This window comes from Theobroma cacao, chromosome 1 (assembly GCF_053813885.1).
Source record: "Theobroma cacao isolate CCN51 chromosome 1, ASM5381388v1, whole genome shotgun sequence".
NCBI lineage: Eukaryota > Viridiplantae > Streptophyta > Magnoliopsida > Malvales > Malvaceae > Theobroma > Theobroma cacao.
Window position 1 is genome coordinate 32051121 of NC_142639.1, and position 17121 is coordinate 32068241.

At 35.2% G+C, this 17121-nt stretch overlaps 4 protein-coding genes across 4 annotated transcripts; 3 read left to right on the forward strand and 1 right to left on the reverse strand.

Annotated features, from left to right (window-relative positions):
- The first annotated feature begins 1101 nt into the window (after positions 1-1101).
- On the forward strand, positions 1102-2309 carry LOC18613095 (uncharacterized). Its single transcript, XM_007050155.3, has one exon. It carries the CDS (start codon positions 1557-1559, stop codon positions 1995-1997), a length of 441 nt encoding a protein of 146 aa, XP_007050217.3. The 5' UTR covers positions 1102-1556; the 3' UTR covers positions 1998-2309.
- Positions 2310-5233: 2924 nt separating this feature from the next.
- Positions 5234-7662, forward strand: MRL7 (polyadenylate-binding protein 2-binding protein). The gene is made up of 5 exons (XM_007050156.3): positions 5234-6218; positions 6591-6675; positions 6953-7064; positions 7168-7271; positions 7416-7662. The coding sequence occupies exons 1-4, from the start codon at positions 5383-5385 to the stop codon at positions 7269-7271; spliced, it is 1137 nt and encodes a 378-aa protein (XP_007050218.3). The 5' UTR covers positions 5234-5382; the 3' UTR covers positions 7416-7662.
- Positions 7663-8314: 652 nt separating this feature from the next.
- Positions 8315-12092, forward strand: LOC18613097 (ATP citrate lyase (ACL) family protein). Its single transcript, XM_007050157.3, has 12 exons — positions 8315-8578; positions 8926-9036; positions 9234-9345; positions 9636-9700; positions 9833-9910; positions 10051-10125; positions 10236-10388; positions 10530-10664; positions 10812-10976; positions 11245-11367; positions 11627-11698; positions 11809-12092. Exons 1-12 carry the CDS (start codon positions 8480-8482, stop codon positions 11884-11886), a joined length of 1266 nt encoding a protein of 421 aa, XP_007050219.3. The 5' UTR covers positions 8315-8479; the 3' UTR covers positions 11887-12092.
- Positions 12093-12315: 223 nt separating this feature from the next.
- LOC18613098 (long-chain-alcohol oxidase FAO2-like) lies at positions 12316-15291 on the reverse strand. Its single transcript, XM_007050158.3, has 3 exons — positions 14935-15291; positions 14544-14816; positions 12316-14162 (listed from the first exon to the last, which is right to left on the reverse strand). The coding sequence occupies exons 1-3, from the start codon at positions 15154-15156 to the stop codon at positions 12435-12437; spliced, it is 2223 nt and encodes a 740-aa protein (XP_007050220.3). The 5' UTR covers positions 15157-15291; the 3' UTR covers positions 12316-12434.
- Positions 15292-17121: the final 1830 nt, after the last annotated feature.

Consider the following 17121-nt stretch of genomic DNA (forward strand, 5'->3'; position numbering starts at 1 on the left):
AATGTGATTACAATAATGTGATTATATTGATTTTGGATTGTAATCACATTACATTTCTTAATTGTAATATGATTGCATTGTAATTTTATATTACAGTAGTCTATTACAAAACAAATACTACGATATAATTTAATTAGACACATTACAGGAAATGTGCTCTCACTTCTTTCATAACAAACATTAGCTTAGGTTCGGGCCCAAACTCAACCTACTCATTTAAGTTATTTTTATTATTAAAATATAAATAATATTTTAAATAATTATAAATATTATAATAGTCTTAGGAACTGAAATACTACAAGCGTTAGATAAACCTTTGCTTGTTTTATTTTATTATATTAAACAAGTTTTACTCAATAAGATAAATAATCTCCTTATTTATTACAAACACAAACACTGCATGGTTAAAATATATTTATTTTTAAGTACATTCAAATATTTTATAAGTAAATTTTGATAATTAGTAATTGATAAATTATGATGCACAAATTTGATCATAGGTAGCTCGTTTGTCAGCCCAATGATAAAGTGCATGTATTCTCAAGTCTAAACATTAAATTCGATTTTTTTTCAAAAATCTTAATTTATAAAAAAACCAAATAAATTTGAATTAGGCTGGTTAAGATATCTAATCTTTACATGATTTGTATATTTTAATTCTGATCAACATAGATTCCAATCCATATAAATATGCAGATAGACTTGGTAACTGAAATTTACCGTGTAATTTATTTCTGTTATACGATAACCGACGGCGCTTATAAATATTACACTGCTTGTAGAGCTTGCGAAACGAAAACCAGAAAGAACAGAAATTAGGGAAAAAGGCCCATGGATCCTATTCTTTGTGGCTAAACAGGAATCTTGCCCCCACCTTTTTTTTTTTTTTTTTTCCAAAAATTGCAAGCTTGTTGGCACGGTAATCCGCCAAAAAGGCAGGAGGAGTGATTAAAACATAAAAAACATGAGACAAGGGGGAGGGTAGTTTCGTCATTCAATCTCTTGTGGCAATCCCCGTAATTTCCATCAACCGCAGGAGCAAATTCTTAATCCCTTCCCTATAAATACATACAACCCCACCATCTTTTCATTCTCCTTGCTCCCATATAATTTTCTTTTCCCTCTCAACGTTCTCTCTCTCCTTCGTTCACTCTTTGTCTCCCTCTACTCTCTCTCTCCCCTCCTATTCATAAATCACTTTCAAACGGCAATTTTAAAAGCCAGATTCCGGCCACTGCATATCTGGTTTTTTTTTTTTTTTTTACTTTTTTTACCCCTCCTCTTTCTCTCTCTCTCTCTCTTTTTACCCTCTCCTCTTCTTAAATATTTTTACCACAGATTTTTACTTTCCTACTTTTTACTGTTTAACCTTTTAACCCTACAATATTTTTACCGCTCTTTGGTTTACCAAACAACCCCGTTTCTTGAAAGAAAGGGAGTGAAAACAGAGGGTCCCCTTTGGGGATCTGTCCTTTTTTTTTTTTTTCTTTATATTCGCGTTTTATACACAGTATATATTTGGCACTGACGTGGCATGCACCAAATAGGGCGCAACAATGAACACCAAAACGATGCGTCTCCCGCCCCGTCGGGTTTCCATGCCCAACAACAAGCGAAAAGAGAGAGACGATTTTGACCTCAAACACTTAAACCCTCCAACCACAAAATTACTTAAGCCAGCTGCCCCATTAGCCGGCTCCGACAAAGCCGCCCACCCGGTTCACTCCAACCAGCTCCTGGCTGGTTACTTGGCCCACGAGTTCCTCACTCGTGGGACGCTGTTCGGCCAACCGCAACTAACGGCCGCTGAATCCAGGAAGGGAATCAGAGAAGAAGCCGAGCCAAGCGAGAGATCTAGAGCAGGCGACGCCGAGCCGAAGCCGAAGGAGGAGAAGCATCAAAGGTACGTGGAGGTGGCGAGTCTGCTGAAGACAGATGGGGCCCACATACCGGGCATCGTCAACCCGAGCCAGCTAGCTCGCTTCCTACAGATGTGAGGTTGTTTTCTCACACGTGGAGACACCTCATTGGCCAGTGTTTTCCTTTCACTAGAAAAACAACAACGAGAAGAAAAGGAAAACGAAACAGAAAAAGGATGCTTTGTTTTTTTTTTTAGAGAGCATATTATATTTTTCTTCTCCGGCTTTCCAGTGGAGAAGTTCTCTGTGGAGTACGTAGCCTTAGCTCAATAGCTATTATTTTTTCTTTTTGTTTGTTGTTTGTTGAATGTATGCATGGGAGATGCATGCATGCATGTACATTTGATTAGCGTATGATCTGAATAATATTATAAGTATAAGAGTTCCAAATTTATTGTTTTTCTTTCCATTTGCTTGTGATAATGTTAACGTTTAAATGTCGATTTGCATGCAAATATTTCTGTAGAGGAAGAAACGAGCACAACTTCAGTGGATAGAATGTTCCTTTGAGGGAACAAGTGGGTGTTAAAGGTTGATTTGAATCTGTGAATGAAGTCACGTATCCCTTGTTTGATGAGAATAATTGGAAACCAGCTCCATGAACCTTCTGTATGTATGCTTTAAATCTTACGATGCACCCATAATGAAAGGATATCGGAATCGGAGTCAACATTGATTTCGGGTCAGTTCCAACATACAAACGATAGGATTAGGCTCCGGTTCTAAAAATTCTGGAATGAAGGCTAACAGTTTTCTGTAGCGGTTGATATTGGAAATGACTTTTGCAATGGTAAGATGAGCAAATATTAATTCATTGCTGATTATAAAAGTTTCATTTCTTTGACAAATTTGGAAGTCAATCATATTTATTTTTCCATGAGTTTACATCTTCCGTGTTTAGAGAATACAGTTTTCAACAAGTTGATGATATAAGAAACAGAAACCCATTAATAACCCTTTGACATTTGAATTTGAATTTGAATTTAAATGCCTTTTTGGCTGCTTTGTTGTACTGTCTTTAACAGTCAAACCCCACACTCCACTGGAAAATTGAAAATACTCGGGTAAAAATAACTGCCTCACTTTTTTTTTTTTTTTACTCTATGCATAGTACTTTAATTCAAAACAAATTCTAATTTTTGGATATAAAGGTACTTTAATTCAAAATAAATCCTAATTTTTGTCATTTATATCAGTAAATGTTTTATTTTTTATTTTACCAAATATTGTAATGTAATTTTAAGATTCAGTTACAGAGAATGTAACCTACTTTTCAATAAAATCTGGAATTTTTTTTTAAGCAAGGCAAAATAGGCACCGGCTTGGCAGTTATGTGATCGTGGTACCCGTTCTCAGTCAAAAGTTCCTAAATAATTGAAGAGAATTATTAATTATTAATGCTATTTTTATTTTAAATAGTCCTCTCTCTTCCTTCCGCTTACCTAACCCTAACCCTAACCCAATAACACTGAAAAAAAAAAAGAAAAAACAAATCGTTGTTTTCCCTCTCTCTCATTCGTCATTTCCTTTCCACGCCGTTTCTTTCTTCCTTTCTGTGATCTTTCCCGTTCTCTCGTTTGCTCTCCAGCCGTTTCCACGGTGGCCATACCATCGTCGGCCCCGTAATCTCGATGTGACTGAAACTACGACGTACTTTCTCTCAGTTTAATGTTTTAGAGATTTTAGCTAGGTCCGGCTTCGGATCCGAAAATTGGTTAAAAAATTTTCAGCTAATTAGGGGGATTTGCGTAGTTGCTGGTTTGGAAATTTAATTGGGAATTTTGATGGCTAAAGTTGGTAGTTTAAGTGATTTTGATTTCTTGCCAAAGATTTAATTGAGGAGTCAATCACAATTCAAAGATTACTCCTCCTTTACGTGGAGCGTCCTCTGCCAAAAAAGCTAAGAATGGTACTTGGTTCTTTACAAAATGCAAGAAATTTTTTTTTCAGAAATTCTACAAGGAAAATGGCTAAAGGCTGTGCTTTGGCGAAATAAAAGTTTAAAAAGAGCGCATTTATAAATAATTAAAAATAAATTTACTCTTAAGGGCTCTAGGAATTTAAAATAAATTTTATATATTATTTGTAAGTTTAAATATTATTATTTTATTAATAAATAAATTTTAAATTTTAAAATATTTGTTTATAAATTTTAATATATTTTCTGATTAACTATAGTGCATAAATTTTTTTAAAAATTATTTTTTAATGAAATGACAACATATGATTTATTTAACATTTCACTTGTAATTAATTATTCAATTATAATAAAAAAATTCATCATTTATAGGTGTGAGTTTTAATAATAGTTTGATCAATCTTACATATTTAAAATTGTGATTAATTAATTATAACATAACAACTACTTATCAAAAAATTATAATATAATAATTATAAAAAGTATGTTCCTGACGATGACTAAAGTTATTATATTAAAAATATATCAAATATATATATAATAAAAGAAAAATATCTCATTCAAAGGAAAAATGGAAGTTATTACTAACTCGTTTTCCTTAGATGGAAGAGAAAATGTGAGGAAAGATAAAATGAGAGAGAAAGAAAAGTAGTTTTTTCTTAATAAAATTAGAGAAAGGTAAAATTATAAAATAAAAGAGTGTTTTTTTATTTTGATGGATTAGATTTAATCTAAAAAGTAAAAAAAATGCAAATTCATTTATTTCTTTTATTTTCCTTTTACTAATTGAAGAAAAAAATGAAAAAAGAATACTATTTCCCTTCAATTTTTTTTATTTCTCTTTTTCTTCCGCCGAAAATAAATGTAGTGTTAAGGATTAAAAAAAAGAAAAAGAAGAAGATAAAATAAAAGAAAATAGAAAAGCAGACGGGTCGTTTTGGCAGGATGAAACGGCACCGTTTTAATTGGATAAGGAAAAAGGCCGCGAGATTTTGGGTCTCGTTAACTGGTCAGCTCAGGTCCCCATTGCTCATTCTTGCTTCTCTATTTTCAGGGTGATGACTTTGAGAGATCAAATTTCTTGAAATCCCTTGAAGTCCTAACACCAAGCCTCTCCAGAAATCTGAGGTAGTCAACGGTTTTTTATTTTTTAAAGTTTCCCGTTCTCTCTGCTTGTTTTTTCTATCGTAAAGTTAAATTTCATTAGATATATTCATTAAAAAGAGAATTATTGTATCTAGAAATGGGTAAACAAATGATTTTCGTATAAGCATGCTGGATGATTGATGTGGTTAAAAAGCTAAGCAATTCGTTGATGATGAATTGCCCTTTACTTATTTTGTTTTCTTATTGCTTATTGTGATAGGCTTTCTATTGGAAAGAGTATAGTATCTCAGCAGGAGTGTTGGGCATTTTCGGATTAACAAAATCAATGTACTAGAAGCAAAATTTTGTAAAATAGACTCTCCTTGGTTAGGATAGGTTCAGTATTCATTTGCCAATTTCTATCTTCCATTTGCTTGGAATTACTTTGTTGCTGAGAGAATGTTGTCCCTTCAAATTAGTATTGCTCCAAAATCCTTTTTGCCTCTTTGTGCAGTGAACATTGATCATAATTCCTGCCCCTTGCTGCCTATTTCTAATTTTATTCCCGGTACTCTTAGTCATTCATACCAAATCTTGCCCTCCTGTACACACCATAGCCGCGTTTTTAAAACTTTCCCTATCTTCGCTATTTCAAGCAGATCAGATTCCAATCCTGACCCTGACCCTGACCCTGACCCTGATCCTGATCCTGAAGCTGGCTTGAAGCCTAAATCTAAGGCTAAAACACAAAGCCGCAACAACAAATCTATATTTTCCCAGAACAAAGATGAAAATCAGGATAAAAGCTTCCCAACAACCCTTCCTAAGAAGCCAAGACGTGGCCGTAGGAGTGAAGCTGTAGCCGTTGAGCATTTTATACGCGACTCACTTGAACGGACATTTGAATCAATCCGACACCAGAGTCCGGAAGTTTTTGAGAATAAGGTAAATGTGGTGAAGGATAGACTTGACAATGATTTTGAATCTGAGAGTAGTAGCGATAAGGATCAGGATGAGGAGGGTAGTGAAGTTGGTTTTAGAAGGGGAAAGAAGATGGTGGTCGAAGAGGATGATCCAGATTGGCCTTTGGATGCAGATGTTGGATGGGGAATTAGGGCATCAGAGTACTTTGAGCAGCACCCAATTAAGAATGTAGTGGGCGAAGATGGTGTTGAGATTGACTGGGAAGGAGAGATTGATGATAGCTGGGTAAAGGAGATCAACTGTCTGGAGTGGGAGAGCTTTGCTTTCCATCCAAGCCCTCTAATTGTTCTTGTATTTGAGAGATATAATAGGTAACTCTTTTCCTCTCAAATTTGTTGTGTTACTGTCTGTCTCTTTCTAATGGTCGTAGCTCCAATTTTTGAATATTGAGGCATATGACCCAGAATCTCAGCCACTTACACAGTGCTTATGAATGCATTTGTTGCAATTAATTTTGCCTGTGTTTGGCAAGAGCATTCAGACAATAAAGTTGCTCAAGATTCATTTTGGTATTTCCTCATGATGCATGATGTTTAATGCCTAATTAAGTATTTATATTATGTTCTTATATCTTTGTACTAATTATTGATGTTTATACACCAAATATCTGTCATAAAAAATATATTTCAATATTTATCCCTATGTGTTATAAGGAAAACATCCATTCTTCATTTTGTCAACAGGGCAACCAACAATTGGAAGACTTTGAAAGAGCTGGAGAAGGCGATCCAGGTATATTGGAATGCCAAGGACCGATTACCTCCTCGGGTATAAATCTTTGCTTTATTCTTGAGTTTTAAACCTCAACTTTGACTGAGAACACTTTGTTGGTAAAAGATAAATTACACTCCACAAACTTAATGACTCTCAATTTGGTTGCACTTAAAAAACTATGCTCAGTGCATGTATTATTAATGCACTCCATTTGGTTGCATGAGAAAGCAGAGTGTGTGTTACTTTGTTAGGGACAGGTCTAAATTTTCTTGAATTTGTTTTGCCATGTTTATCTGCCAATAATAACGCCTTGAAATGTTCCTGGAGACAGGCAGTGAAGCTGGACATCAATATTGAGAGAGATTTGGCATATGCTCTTAAAGTCAGGGAATGCCCGCAGATTTTATTTTTACGCGGAAACCGGATTGTTTACAGGGAGAAAGGTAGGTTGTACGGTTACACTTTTAAGAGTTATACAAAGAATCGGTCTTTCAAATTGCTGTGAACTCCTTGTGTGATGTGTCACTTTAATGAGGGTCTTTGCAGAGTTTCGCATGGCTGATGAATTGGTCCAAATGATTGCTTATTTCTACTATAATGCTAAGAAGCCTTCCTGGATTGATGAGGCAGCTATATGTCATCCTTATTAGGTCAGGATGTGATAAACAATCTGAACCTACAGTCAACAATATGCTTTTCTCATAATCTTTTCTTGATTGTGTTAGTTTTCTGTTTTTCCTTGGGGATTATGATTTGTCATCCTTCTGACCAGGGTTTCCTACGCTTCAATGCAGGCAATCCCAAGCTTTTTCCTTGCTGAACATAATAGGACCTTATCTTATTCCCTTAATGTGCAAAGCAGAAAATGGCTTAAGGAAAACATGACAAAGTGATGAATCATCTTTTCTGAGACCAATTTGATGTATTATTGTTGAAAATTTTAGTCCTATCACCTTCTGGACAAGTGCATTGTAAATAAACTCCATGGATTACATATCTTGCCCAATTTTGCTGAATTACAATAGTGATAGTGTTGCTGCAGTAGTGTTTTTTTCTTCTTTTTAGTTTTAAGTTTTTCATGAATTGCCTTGGGAAATCAAGGGTTTCTGGAGGGATGCTTTATGTGGATCATAATGAATCGAGAACAAGTAAAAGAGACACCAGGTTCTGGCCCTTTCAGCACAAGAAGTTGATCAGAATCCAAGTAGAGTTTCCACTTTCAGGACCCAAATATCTCCCTGCAAGTTTATGCTGTGTACTGATCCAAATGAGAGATAAAACTCAATGATGTAGTTCCAACCAACATCCATGTTTTCCAGGAATATTAAATGTGAAAGAGAAATAACAGCTCCTCAAAATAAAGATGAAGATACAGATTGTTGAAGTGGGTATCAGAAACTAAACATCAGCTTCTCAACAACATTGCCTGAGGTTGACTTTCCAGTTCAAAGATGTTCACCCACAATTTTCTTCCCAACATTCTGCCTTCCAAATTGTTCATGCTTTGATAATTTTTTCCATAGTATTAAATAAATTAACTTTTTGGGCAGCCAAAATATGTCTTGCAAGGTAATATTATTCTTATTCAGACGCACCAAAATTTTGACAAAAATTTCTCCTTTCCTTTTCAGAAATATCTAAAAGTAAAGGGGTCAGGACATAAATAAAACAAATAAAGGGAAAAAAAAATTCTAGGGTGGCTCCTCTCACTTTCTTCGCTTTCCTCTGACCACGCTCGCTTCCACCCCTCAAAAATCTTTCTCTCTCTCTTTCTCATTGATTTTTCTAGGGTTTGCTGCAGATCTCGTTGAGTGCTTCATTGATCATTAATCTTCTCTCCAGAGGAAAAGGAAAAAAAATGAGAGGAATAGTGAACAAGCTCGTCTCCCGCTCTCTCTCCGTTGCCGGTAAATGGCAGCAACAGCAGCTCCGCCGTCTCAACATCCACGAATATCAGGTTTATTTACGTATACCATTTTTCCTTATATATATATATATATTTAATTCCTTACATGGCCTTATTATATATATTTTAATTTTTTCTGAGAAAAGTGAAATGGAAACTATGATCTCAAAAGCATACTTGACTAGTGATCTATAGTTTAACTGATTTTAGTTTCTGTTTGGTTCGCATGAAAATAATTTTACGAAGTTTACGGTTATTCCTTTTTTTTTTGTTTGGGAATTAAACTTTGAGTTTACTTGCATTTTACTGATTTTTGTGGATCTGTGTATCTGTTTGGGAATGTAAATTTTATGTGAGCGTACTGGTGATAGACGAAATTTTGGTTGTTTGAAAATCAGGGGGCTGAGTTGATGAGCAAATACGGAATTAACGTGCCCAAAGGAGTTGCTGTTTCTTCTGTTGATGAAGTTAAACAAGCGGTCAAGGATGCCTTCCCCAATCAAAATGAGGTAAATTCTTCAATTTCTCCGATGGGTTTTTTGTTTATATGTTTAATAACCTGATAATTCGTTATGTTAAGCACAGCAGAGTTATTGGCGTGTGTCCCTGACTATGAGAAATTGAATTCTGGAAAACTATTTTACGACATATTTTAATATGAAATGATTGAATAAGATGGGCATGGATAACTTTGATTATGGTGCAGCTGGTGGTTAAAAGTCAAATTTTGGCTGGTGGAAGAGGCTTGGGAACATTCCAAAACGGGTTTAAGGGTGGAGTTCACATCGTTAAGGCTGACCAGGTTGAAGAAATAGCTGGTATTTAAAGTTTTTTGGTTATCTTTACAGAAAACTTGACTCGACTACACATTACAAAATACATTTATGTAAGAGTGTTGTCCTGGAGTTTGACATTTATCTTAGCAAAAGATGATATTCAAAGTTATACATGTGTTTCTTCGTGTGCCATCAAACATGTTCTCTTCCTATTCATTCTTATGATTGTACGCGATTTAGTATGTAATGACTTTGCTTTTACTTTTTACCTTTTCTCAGTCAATATTGCTTTATTTGTTTTATAAGAGGTGCTTTATTTTCATTGAATGCAGGAAAGATGCTTGGGCAGATACTTGTTACCAAGCAAACGGGTCCCCAAGGCAAAGTTGTCAGCAAGGTTAGGCATGCATCATTTTTTTAACGTGGAACTTAAGCTTCAATGAATTTACACAGTCAGTTTGTAATTAAACTTTGGGGCTTCGGTCTAGTAATTGTTGGAATCTGGTTCAACTTCATTTACCTTTTACAGGTTTACCTGTGTGAAAAGTTATCACTTGTGAACGAGATGTACTTTGCTATCACTCTGGATCGTAACACTGCTGGTCCGGTATGTTTACAAACTGAGTAGGTTAACTTTAAAGCTGCTGGAAGCAACTATTTTTGCTACCCCAATTACCGGTGGTAACTATTGTTGATTTCTCAAGAAGTCAAAGGTCCTTAATTGCACAATGTTGTTCTGTTTCTCAGCTTATAATTGCCTGTAGAAAGGGAGGAACCAGCATTGAAGACCTTGCAGAGAAATATCCTGACATGATTATTAAGGTTTTGATTGTCTTTTTTCTGCTGTTTTATTATAACCAATAAGGCAGTTTCTTCTTTCCATAGTGGTCATGATATGGTTATGCAACTGATTTATCGTTTATTCTTGATAGGTACCTATTGATGTTTTCAAAGGAATTACTGATGAAGATGCTGCCAAGGTTGTGGATGGTTTGGCTCCCATGGTTGCTGATAGAACTGATTCTATTGAACAAGTGAAGAAACTATATAAGCTTTTCCATGAATGTGATTGTACATTGTTGGAAGTAAGTATGAATTTCTTTGTTTGGCTATATTTTTCCCTTTGAATATCTCATTTGTTACTAGTAGTTCTATTTATTAACTGCAAATGCATTTCTGTTTATTCTGATGCTCATCTTTTTGTGAATGGTAATTCTTTTGGTCAGATCAATCCTCTTGCTGAGACTTCTAGTAACCAATTAGTAGCTGCTGATGCAAAGTTGAACTTCGATGATAATGCTGCTTTTCGTCAAAAGCAGATATTTGCTCTCCGTGATCCATCACAAGAGGATCCTCGAGAAGTATGGATTTGTCTCCATGTTAATTTTCTTATGTTTATCAAATGATTATTCTTGGTTGTCTTGTAAATCAAAATACAACTTAAGTAAATTACACGATAATCCAATATTTGTACTCATGGCCCTATTCTGCATTGTCTTTTATTACAGGTTGCTGCTGCCAAAGCTGATTTAAATTACATTGGCCTAGATGGAGAAATTGGTTGCATGGTGAATGGTGCAGGGTTAGCAATGGCTACAATGGATATAATTAAATTGCATGGGGGAACTCCTGCCAATTTTCTGGATGTAGGTGGGAATGCTTCTGAAGGCCAGGTAATGCTGTCCTTTTCTTTTTATATTTTCATATCATTTCCTTTTTTGGTAATTTTTTGTAATGAGGCTAAGTGTGCTTGGGCACATGTTCACACAAACTTCTACGCATGCTTGTATGTTGTTTCTGCTTCTGGTCATGCATTTCTAGCATCACTTGGCTTGCTGTAGACTTGTTAGCTTTATAAAAAATTTGGCATCTGATGCTAACTTGATGCAGTAATCACCTTCAAATATATTTTTCTTTTAATTTTTAGATAATGTGGGACAGGTGGTTGAGGCATTTAAGATATTGACTTCTGATGATAAAGTGAAAGCAATTTTGGTGAACATATTTGGAGGAATAATGAAGTGTGATGTGATTGCAAGTGGAATTGTCAATGCGGCCAAACAGGTGAGAGTTGCATAAAATTGTTTCAACTTCTGTGTGGAGCTAGTTCTTTATTTACATTGGTGACCAAGAGTATGACACTTCAATTAAATTTTAATACTTGGATGAACCATCATTTTAAAACTAGTGCAGGGAAAGCCCAACAGTTTGTTTGTAACTTCAAAATTTGACAAACAAAAACAATAATAGTTTCTTTTATCCTTTTTCTTTAAAATTTGTTGAAAATTTAAGGCATTGACTTATACTGGGCCTTGTGGTATAGGTTGCCCTAAAAGTTCCTGTGGTGGTTCGTCTTGAAGGTACCAATGTTGACCAAGGGAAGAGGATTTTGAAGGTAGATATGAAATTCGATTATCTTTGGAACTCATGGGCATACATTTTCTTATATCTTGAGAATTATTGATGCCATTTTGATTTAGTTGATGATTAATAATGGTTCTGCAGGAAAGTGGAATGACACTAATAACGGCAGAAGATTTGGATGATGCTGCAGAGAAAGCAGTTAAAGCGGCAAGCAGTTGAGGAATTTAAGATATTGAGTCTCGTGTTCTTGTTTCTCAAAATCCTTCCAAAAACTGATGAGTTTTACAAATCAAGCCCCATTGAATCTTGCTAATGATAAAGCAGAGGGTTGAGGAATATTCTTTATTATACTGTCCCACAAAATTGGGTTTTCGTGGTTGATATGGTTGCATTTAGCATACAATTCAAAGTCTGAGATCAGCCTATTTCTTTCTTCTTGATTAGTTGCATGTCACTTGCACCCAGTCTCCAGTCACCAACCACCTCTCTCTTCGTTTTAAGGTCACCTAGTGGAATTTTGTTTCAACAAATAATCCATTGAGAAAAAGCAGAGTGGAGATTTGTGTGGGCATGCATGTGTGATCAATGTGAACAATTAGATGATAGTGGCATGGGTGAGCCAAACGGAACCAAACACATTACGAGGAGTTATAAGATGAATAATTTATTGTGCTTCCTTGTATTAAAAGATCATAGCTTATTGAGAATCCATGTATGACAGCTGAAGTATATGAGAGGAAAATGGTCAGACTGCTTTGGGCAAAGGTTTATTCCTTGTTTAACAAATCTGCAATCTTGTTGGAAATGCAGTAGGAGGTGGATTGTATGGTGAGCATGGGATTGATACCAATTGCAGTTGGCAGGACACTTGCGTCGCACACGAATAAACCTTCCGCTTCCCAACTTTGACCATTCTCATCTACTGCACCTTCTTCCTGGGTGGCACCTATTCTACAACTTCCCATCTGATGAGCAGAAACATACATAGTCCAGTACTCCTCCTTGGAACTAGCACCTCCTACTACTGGAACATCATCCAAAAACTCCTGCAAGCTTTCCTCTGTAAGACCTTTGCATTTGATTCTCTGCCCATCGCTACGATGGGTTCCCACTTCCACCGCCCCAGCTGCTATTATAATCCTCAAAACTTGCCTCAACCCAATCTTAAGATTCTCTTTATCCATTTCACTGAACCGATACCTGATCTTACCTTCTTCCATTACTTCCCCTGAACCCTGGTCTCTGATCAACGTGAAAAGGTGAGCCAACCTGGGATACCTCACCATTCTTTCCTTGAACTCACTTCCTGAAACCCATGGAGATAATGCTGCCACTGAGGCTGGTCCAAGTGCAGGAGTTTGGATAATTGCATGGACGTTGGTTTCTTCTGAAACGACCTTATGGAACGAAGTGATGATTCCGCCCTCGTACGTTTTGCCTTTTAGTCCTGATGCATCTTCTGGAAAGTATCCCCAACCTACTAGCACTGGATGCAAATGAAGATTCCTCCCAATATTTGGATTCTTTAACCCACTAGAGATCATCAGGGGAGGAGTCAAGAGAGACCCACAAGCTGAAACTGTTGCTTTTGCCTCAATATGCAGCTTTTTGGTCAATTTTTTGTTCCAAGATGTTGCAATCACACCCAGGCATTTCTTTCTTCTCCTTGCATCGTTATTATTCACCAATATGAACTTGTCAGCTTTGCAGGCTGTCAGGATCACAGCACCGCAGCCCACGGCATCAACCAGCCAAGTAGAATCAGTTCCTTTCTTATCTCCTGTTCTACACCCTAAATTACAAGAACCACAGTAATGATTATCTGCGGTATTCCTTGGAACTGCCTCGACTTTCAAACCAAGCTTCTCACACCCTTTTCTAAGAACTTGATTTTGGAATCCTTCCTCCGTACAATTTTCTGTAACGCCGATCCTCTTGCGCACAGCATCCATTGCAATTTCATACTCTGAGCTCCCAAAAAATGGAATCTTGTGATCCACACACCACTCTCTGAGAACATTCTTTGGTGTTTTAATTGAGGCAGACCAATTAATAGCCGAGCCTCCTCCAACTGTTGACCCAGCCATGATCATAATTTTCCCGTTCGTGGTTGTCAAAAATCCCCCGGATTCGTAAAGCTCAGACATAGAGGGACCTTCTAGAGAAGTATAGTCTTGTGGTGCAAAATAGTTGCCTTTCTCAATAACAACCACCTTCTGGCCAGAGCTTGCAAGAACTGCTGCAGCAACCCCTCCTCCGCAACCGGAACCAACTATCACTACATCACATTTGATCTTGTAAACGTTGTGCTCTGGATCCTCCATGACTTGAAGGCCTTTTTCAGTGAGAGATTGGACAAAGGTTGAGTCATCTTCATGCATCGTTTCTATGATACCCTTTTGAAGTGGTCGCCCTTGAGGATATGCCTTTTTCTGCCTGTTGTCTACTTGGTATCCTATTGCTTTCCATGCTGGGTTTCCTGAATTCTCATCGGTCTGCAACAGAGGAATTTGGAAACTTGGAAATGGTATTAGGAAGAAATAGACAACAGTAAATACATCAATACTCTATGTTAAGCAATGGATTACATCCAATTACTTCAACGCAAAGTGTTTGGATACGTGTTTCACCTAGCCCAAGAATCCCGCAGGAAACCCAATATTCCTTACCTCCTAAAATATTTGATTTACTGGTTCCATCCTGTTGGATTTTTTGGGGAAAATACTCGTAATGATCCTTCTTCTATTTGGATAAAACTATACCTCGCCTATTTAATTTAATGAACTTGAAAAGAACCACTTTTTAGTTGGTCCACATTTTCTGTCGAAAGCAGACAACAATAAGACAACATAAACGAAAGGTAAGATTGGTGGTACCATGGAGAAGAAGATGAACAAGCAGTAGGTTTTGATCAATGCAAAAACAGCCCTTAGAGGTAAAGGATGCACTTTCCACGACCACTTGATGAGGATTTTTTCTCTCCTCTCCACCGGAATTTCTGAAAACTTGTGAATGAATGGCCATTTCCAGTCACAGCAATCCCAGCCACAGAGCAGCAATGTCCCCAATCTGAAAGAGACTAGTGTCAGAACAAGTTTAGCGAAGGAGACAGCTTTGGGTTGACCCCTCTTCATCAGAAAATCTGCTACCTGTTTCCCATTCGGTAATATGTTTTCCAAGTGTCAGCGCAAAAAAGGAAGAGACAAACAACTTTGGAAGAACAAAAACAAAAAACAGAGAGAGAGAGATAAGAAGATTAGAATTGACCTCATCAGGAAACGGAGGCTCAGCCCCAGATGCTTTGTGGAAAGCGTCGAGGGCAGCGGAATTCTGCTTGTCATCAAACTTAGCATCAAGTGGCAGGGGAGGAACGAAAGTTTCACAGATGGCAGCAAGTGATTGGATCTGAGCTGAAGAGAAACCATGAGTATAGCTACTTCGTCTCCTACCCCCTTGCAGCAAAGGATGACCGCTCTCTTCTCTTTCCATTTCACTTCTCCAGAGTCCTTCCTCGTCTTCAGTCGTCAGACCTGCTTGCTTCAGTTTCAGTTGTCACAAATTGGATATTGGAATTGTGACGAGAGAGAGAACAGCTTATCAACGTTTAACACTTCATTGTCTTGTTGTAGACAATAAAGAGGTCATTTAATTGTCGGAAAGTAGCTACACCATGAAACTCATATTTTACTATTGCAATGTGCTCTGCTTTTTAATTTTTCTCTTATTGCATTTTTTCTTGTTTTTTTTTTAAATATTTGATGCTCACATATTGTATAATTTAAGTTCAGAAAAAAGATTTTAGAGAGATTTTGAGAATATTTTATTTTTTTATTTAATTAATTATTTTAATTTTTTAATATTTATCTCTCAAATTTTATGAAGTTTTATTTTTATAATTTATTAATGATGTGACATGTTGTAAATAATATGTCAATGTATCATATATAAACTCTTATTATTACTCATCATTAAAATCAAAATATGATAACTTGATTTTGTGAACATGGTGGTTGAAATGTCAAAGGAAAGAGTATAACAATACAAAATTACTTTGTCTCTAATCATTCTGTTCAACTATTCGGATTGAGGAGATTAATGAAAAAATATCTCAGAATTCTATGGCCATGGTTGCATAGCAAGACATCAATTCAATTGCTAAGTTTTGAGTCCACCAATGAACCAACAAAAGGGGCTGTCCAGCGATGCAAAGGAAGAAGCTATTTCTATTTTCAGCAGAAAGGAAATCAGAAGATGGTTTGGCAGAAGAAATTATTTACGTGCGATGTTGCCGTGCCAGATGCAGCCCAAATGAGATAATATAAATTAATTATTGGATTACTCGTGCCTGCCTTTCACTCACTTTCTTTATTTATACTTGATCGCTTTCACACTCAACTTTCTTTGGGTCTTGTACCATTATCCAAATCATATAATTGACATTTTATTTAACAAAAATAGAATATACACTGTAAGAGAAGGAGCAAGTATAAAAATGAAAGTATTTGTAAAATTTATTAATCTTCAAGTATAAAATACATATGAATATTTGACTCATTAGTTAGTGTATGATCTTCGATCTAAAAAGTAAGGTTCGAATCTCTCTTCTCCTAATTTAAAAAAAAAAAAACTTGAAGTATAAAACGTAAAATGGTAGGAGAGAAAAAAATGTGTGGATTGAGTGGTTTAGTTCGTCATACCTAAAGAACAAATAAATCAAATATTTTTAAAAAATTGACAAAAATCGCCCAAATATAAAGAAAGACCAAACTGACCAAATATAAAATTAGTTTGATCAGTTTGATTTTGGACCACTAGATAAAATTTTTTTTCACTTTTTTTTATAAATTTTATTATTAAAACTTATAAAATTTATCTATAATTATAAAATATAAATATTATGTATAATTTAAATATATGTATGTATTATACCCTAAACTTTATTATATATATGAAATTAATGACACAACTTATATGTTATAATATTTTAATTTTTATATCAAAGTTTGTATAAATAAAACTAATTATAAACAATATGTTATAAAAACTAAGATGATAACTAATAAAATTATTAAGTGTAATAATATAAATGAAATCTATTATAAGTTACGGAAATACTTATGTATAAATTAAATATATATATAATATTATTTTATTATGTATATATGAAATTAATTACACAACTTATATGCTATAATGTTTTATATTAAAGTTTGTATAAATAATAACTAATTATAAATAATATATTATAAAAACTAAGGCGATAATTAATAAGTTTGTAAAGTGTAATCATATAAATAAAGTTTATTATAAGTTATAGTAATGCTTATGTATAAATTAAATATATATATATATATAATGTTTATAAAATTATATATATATTCATAACATTTTATATTACGAAACATTATTAAGGTGTAATAATTATGACATATTAATTTGTAGGATATTTACTAT

Coding starts and splice junctions, on each gene's coding strand:
- LOC18613095 (XM_007050155.3), top strand. CDS start 1,557: ATGAACACCAAAACGATGCGTCTCCCGCCCCGTCGGGTTTCCATGCCC.
- MRL7 (XM_007050156.3), top strand. CDS start 5,383: ATGTTGTCCCTTCAAATTAGTATTGCTCCAAAATCCTTTTTGCCTCTT. Junction 6,219..6,590: donor GTATTTGAGAGATATAATAG/GTAACTCTTTTC, acceptor TTTTGTCAACAG/GGCAACCAACAATTGGAAGA. Junction 6,676..6,952: donor AGGACCGATTACCTCCTCGG/GTATAAATCTTT, acceptor TCCTGGAGACAG/GCAGTGAAGCTGGACATCAA.
- LOC18613097 (XM_007050157.3), top strand. CDS start 8,480: ATGAGAGGAATAGTGAACAAGCTCGTCTCCCGCTCTCTCTCCGTTGCC. Junction 9,346..9,635: donor CCAGGTTGAAGAAATAGCTG/GTATTTAAAGTT, acceptor CATTGAATGCAG/GAAAGATGCTTGGGCAGATA. Junction 11,368..11,626: donor TTGTCAATGCGGCCAAACAG/GTGAGAGTTGCA, acceptor CTTGTGGTATAG/GTTGCCCTAAAAGTTCCTGT.
- LOC18613098 (XM_007050158.3), bottom strand. CDS start 15,156: ATGGAAAGAGAAGAGAGCGGTCATCCTTTGCTGCAAGGGGGTAGGAGA. Junction 14,817..14,934: donor AGCCTCCGTTTCCTGATGAG/GTCAATTCTAAT, acceptor AATGGGAAACAG/GTAGCAGATTTTCTGATGAA. Junction 14,163..14,543: donor TGTTCATCTTCTTCTCCATG/GTACCACCAATC, acceptor CCTCTGTTGCAG/ACCGATGAGAATTCAGGAAA.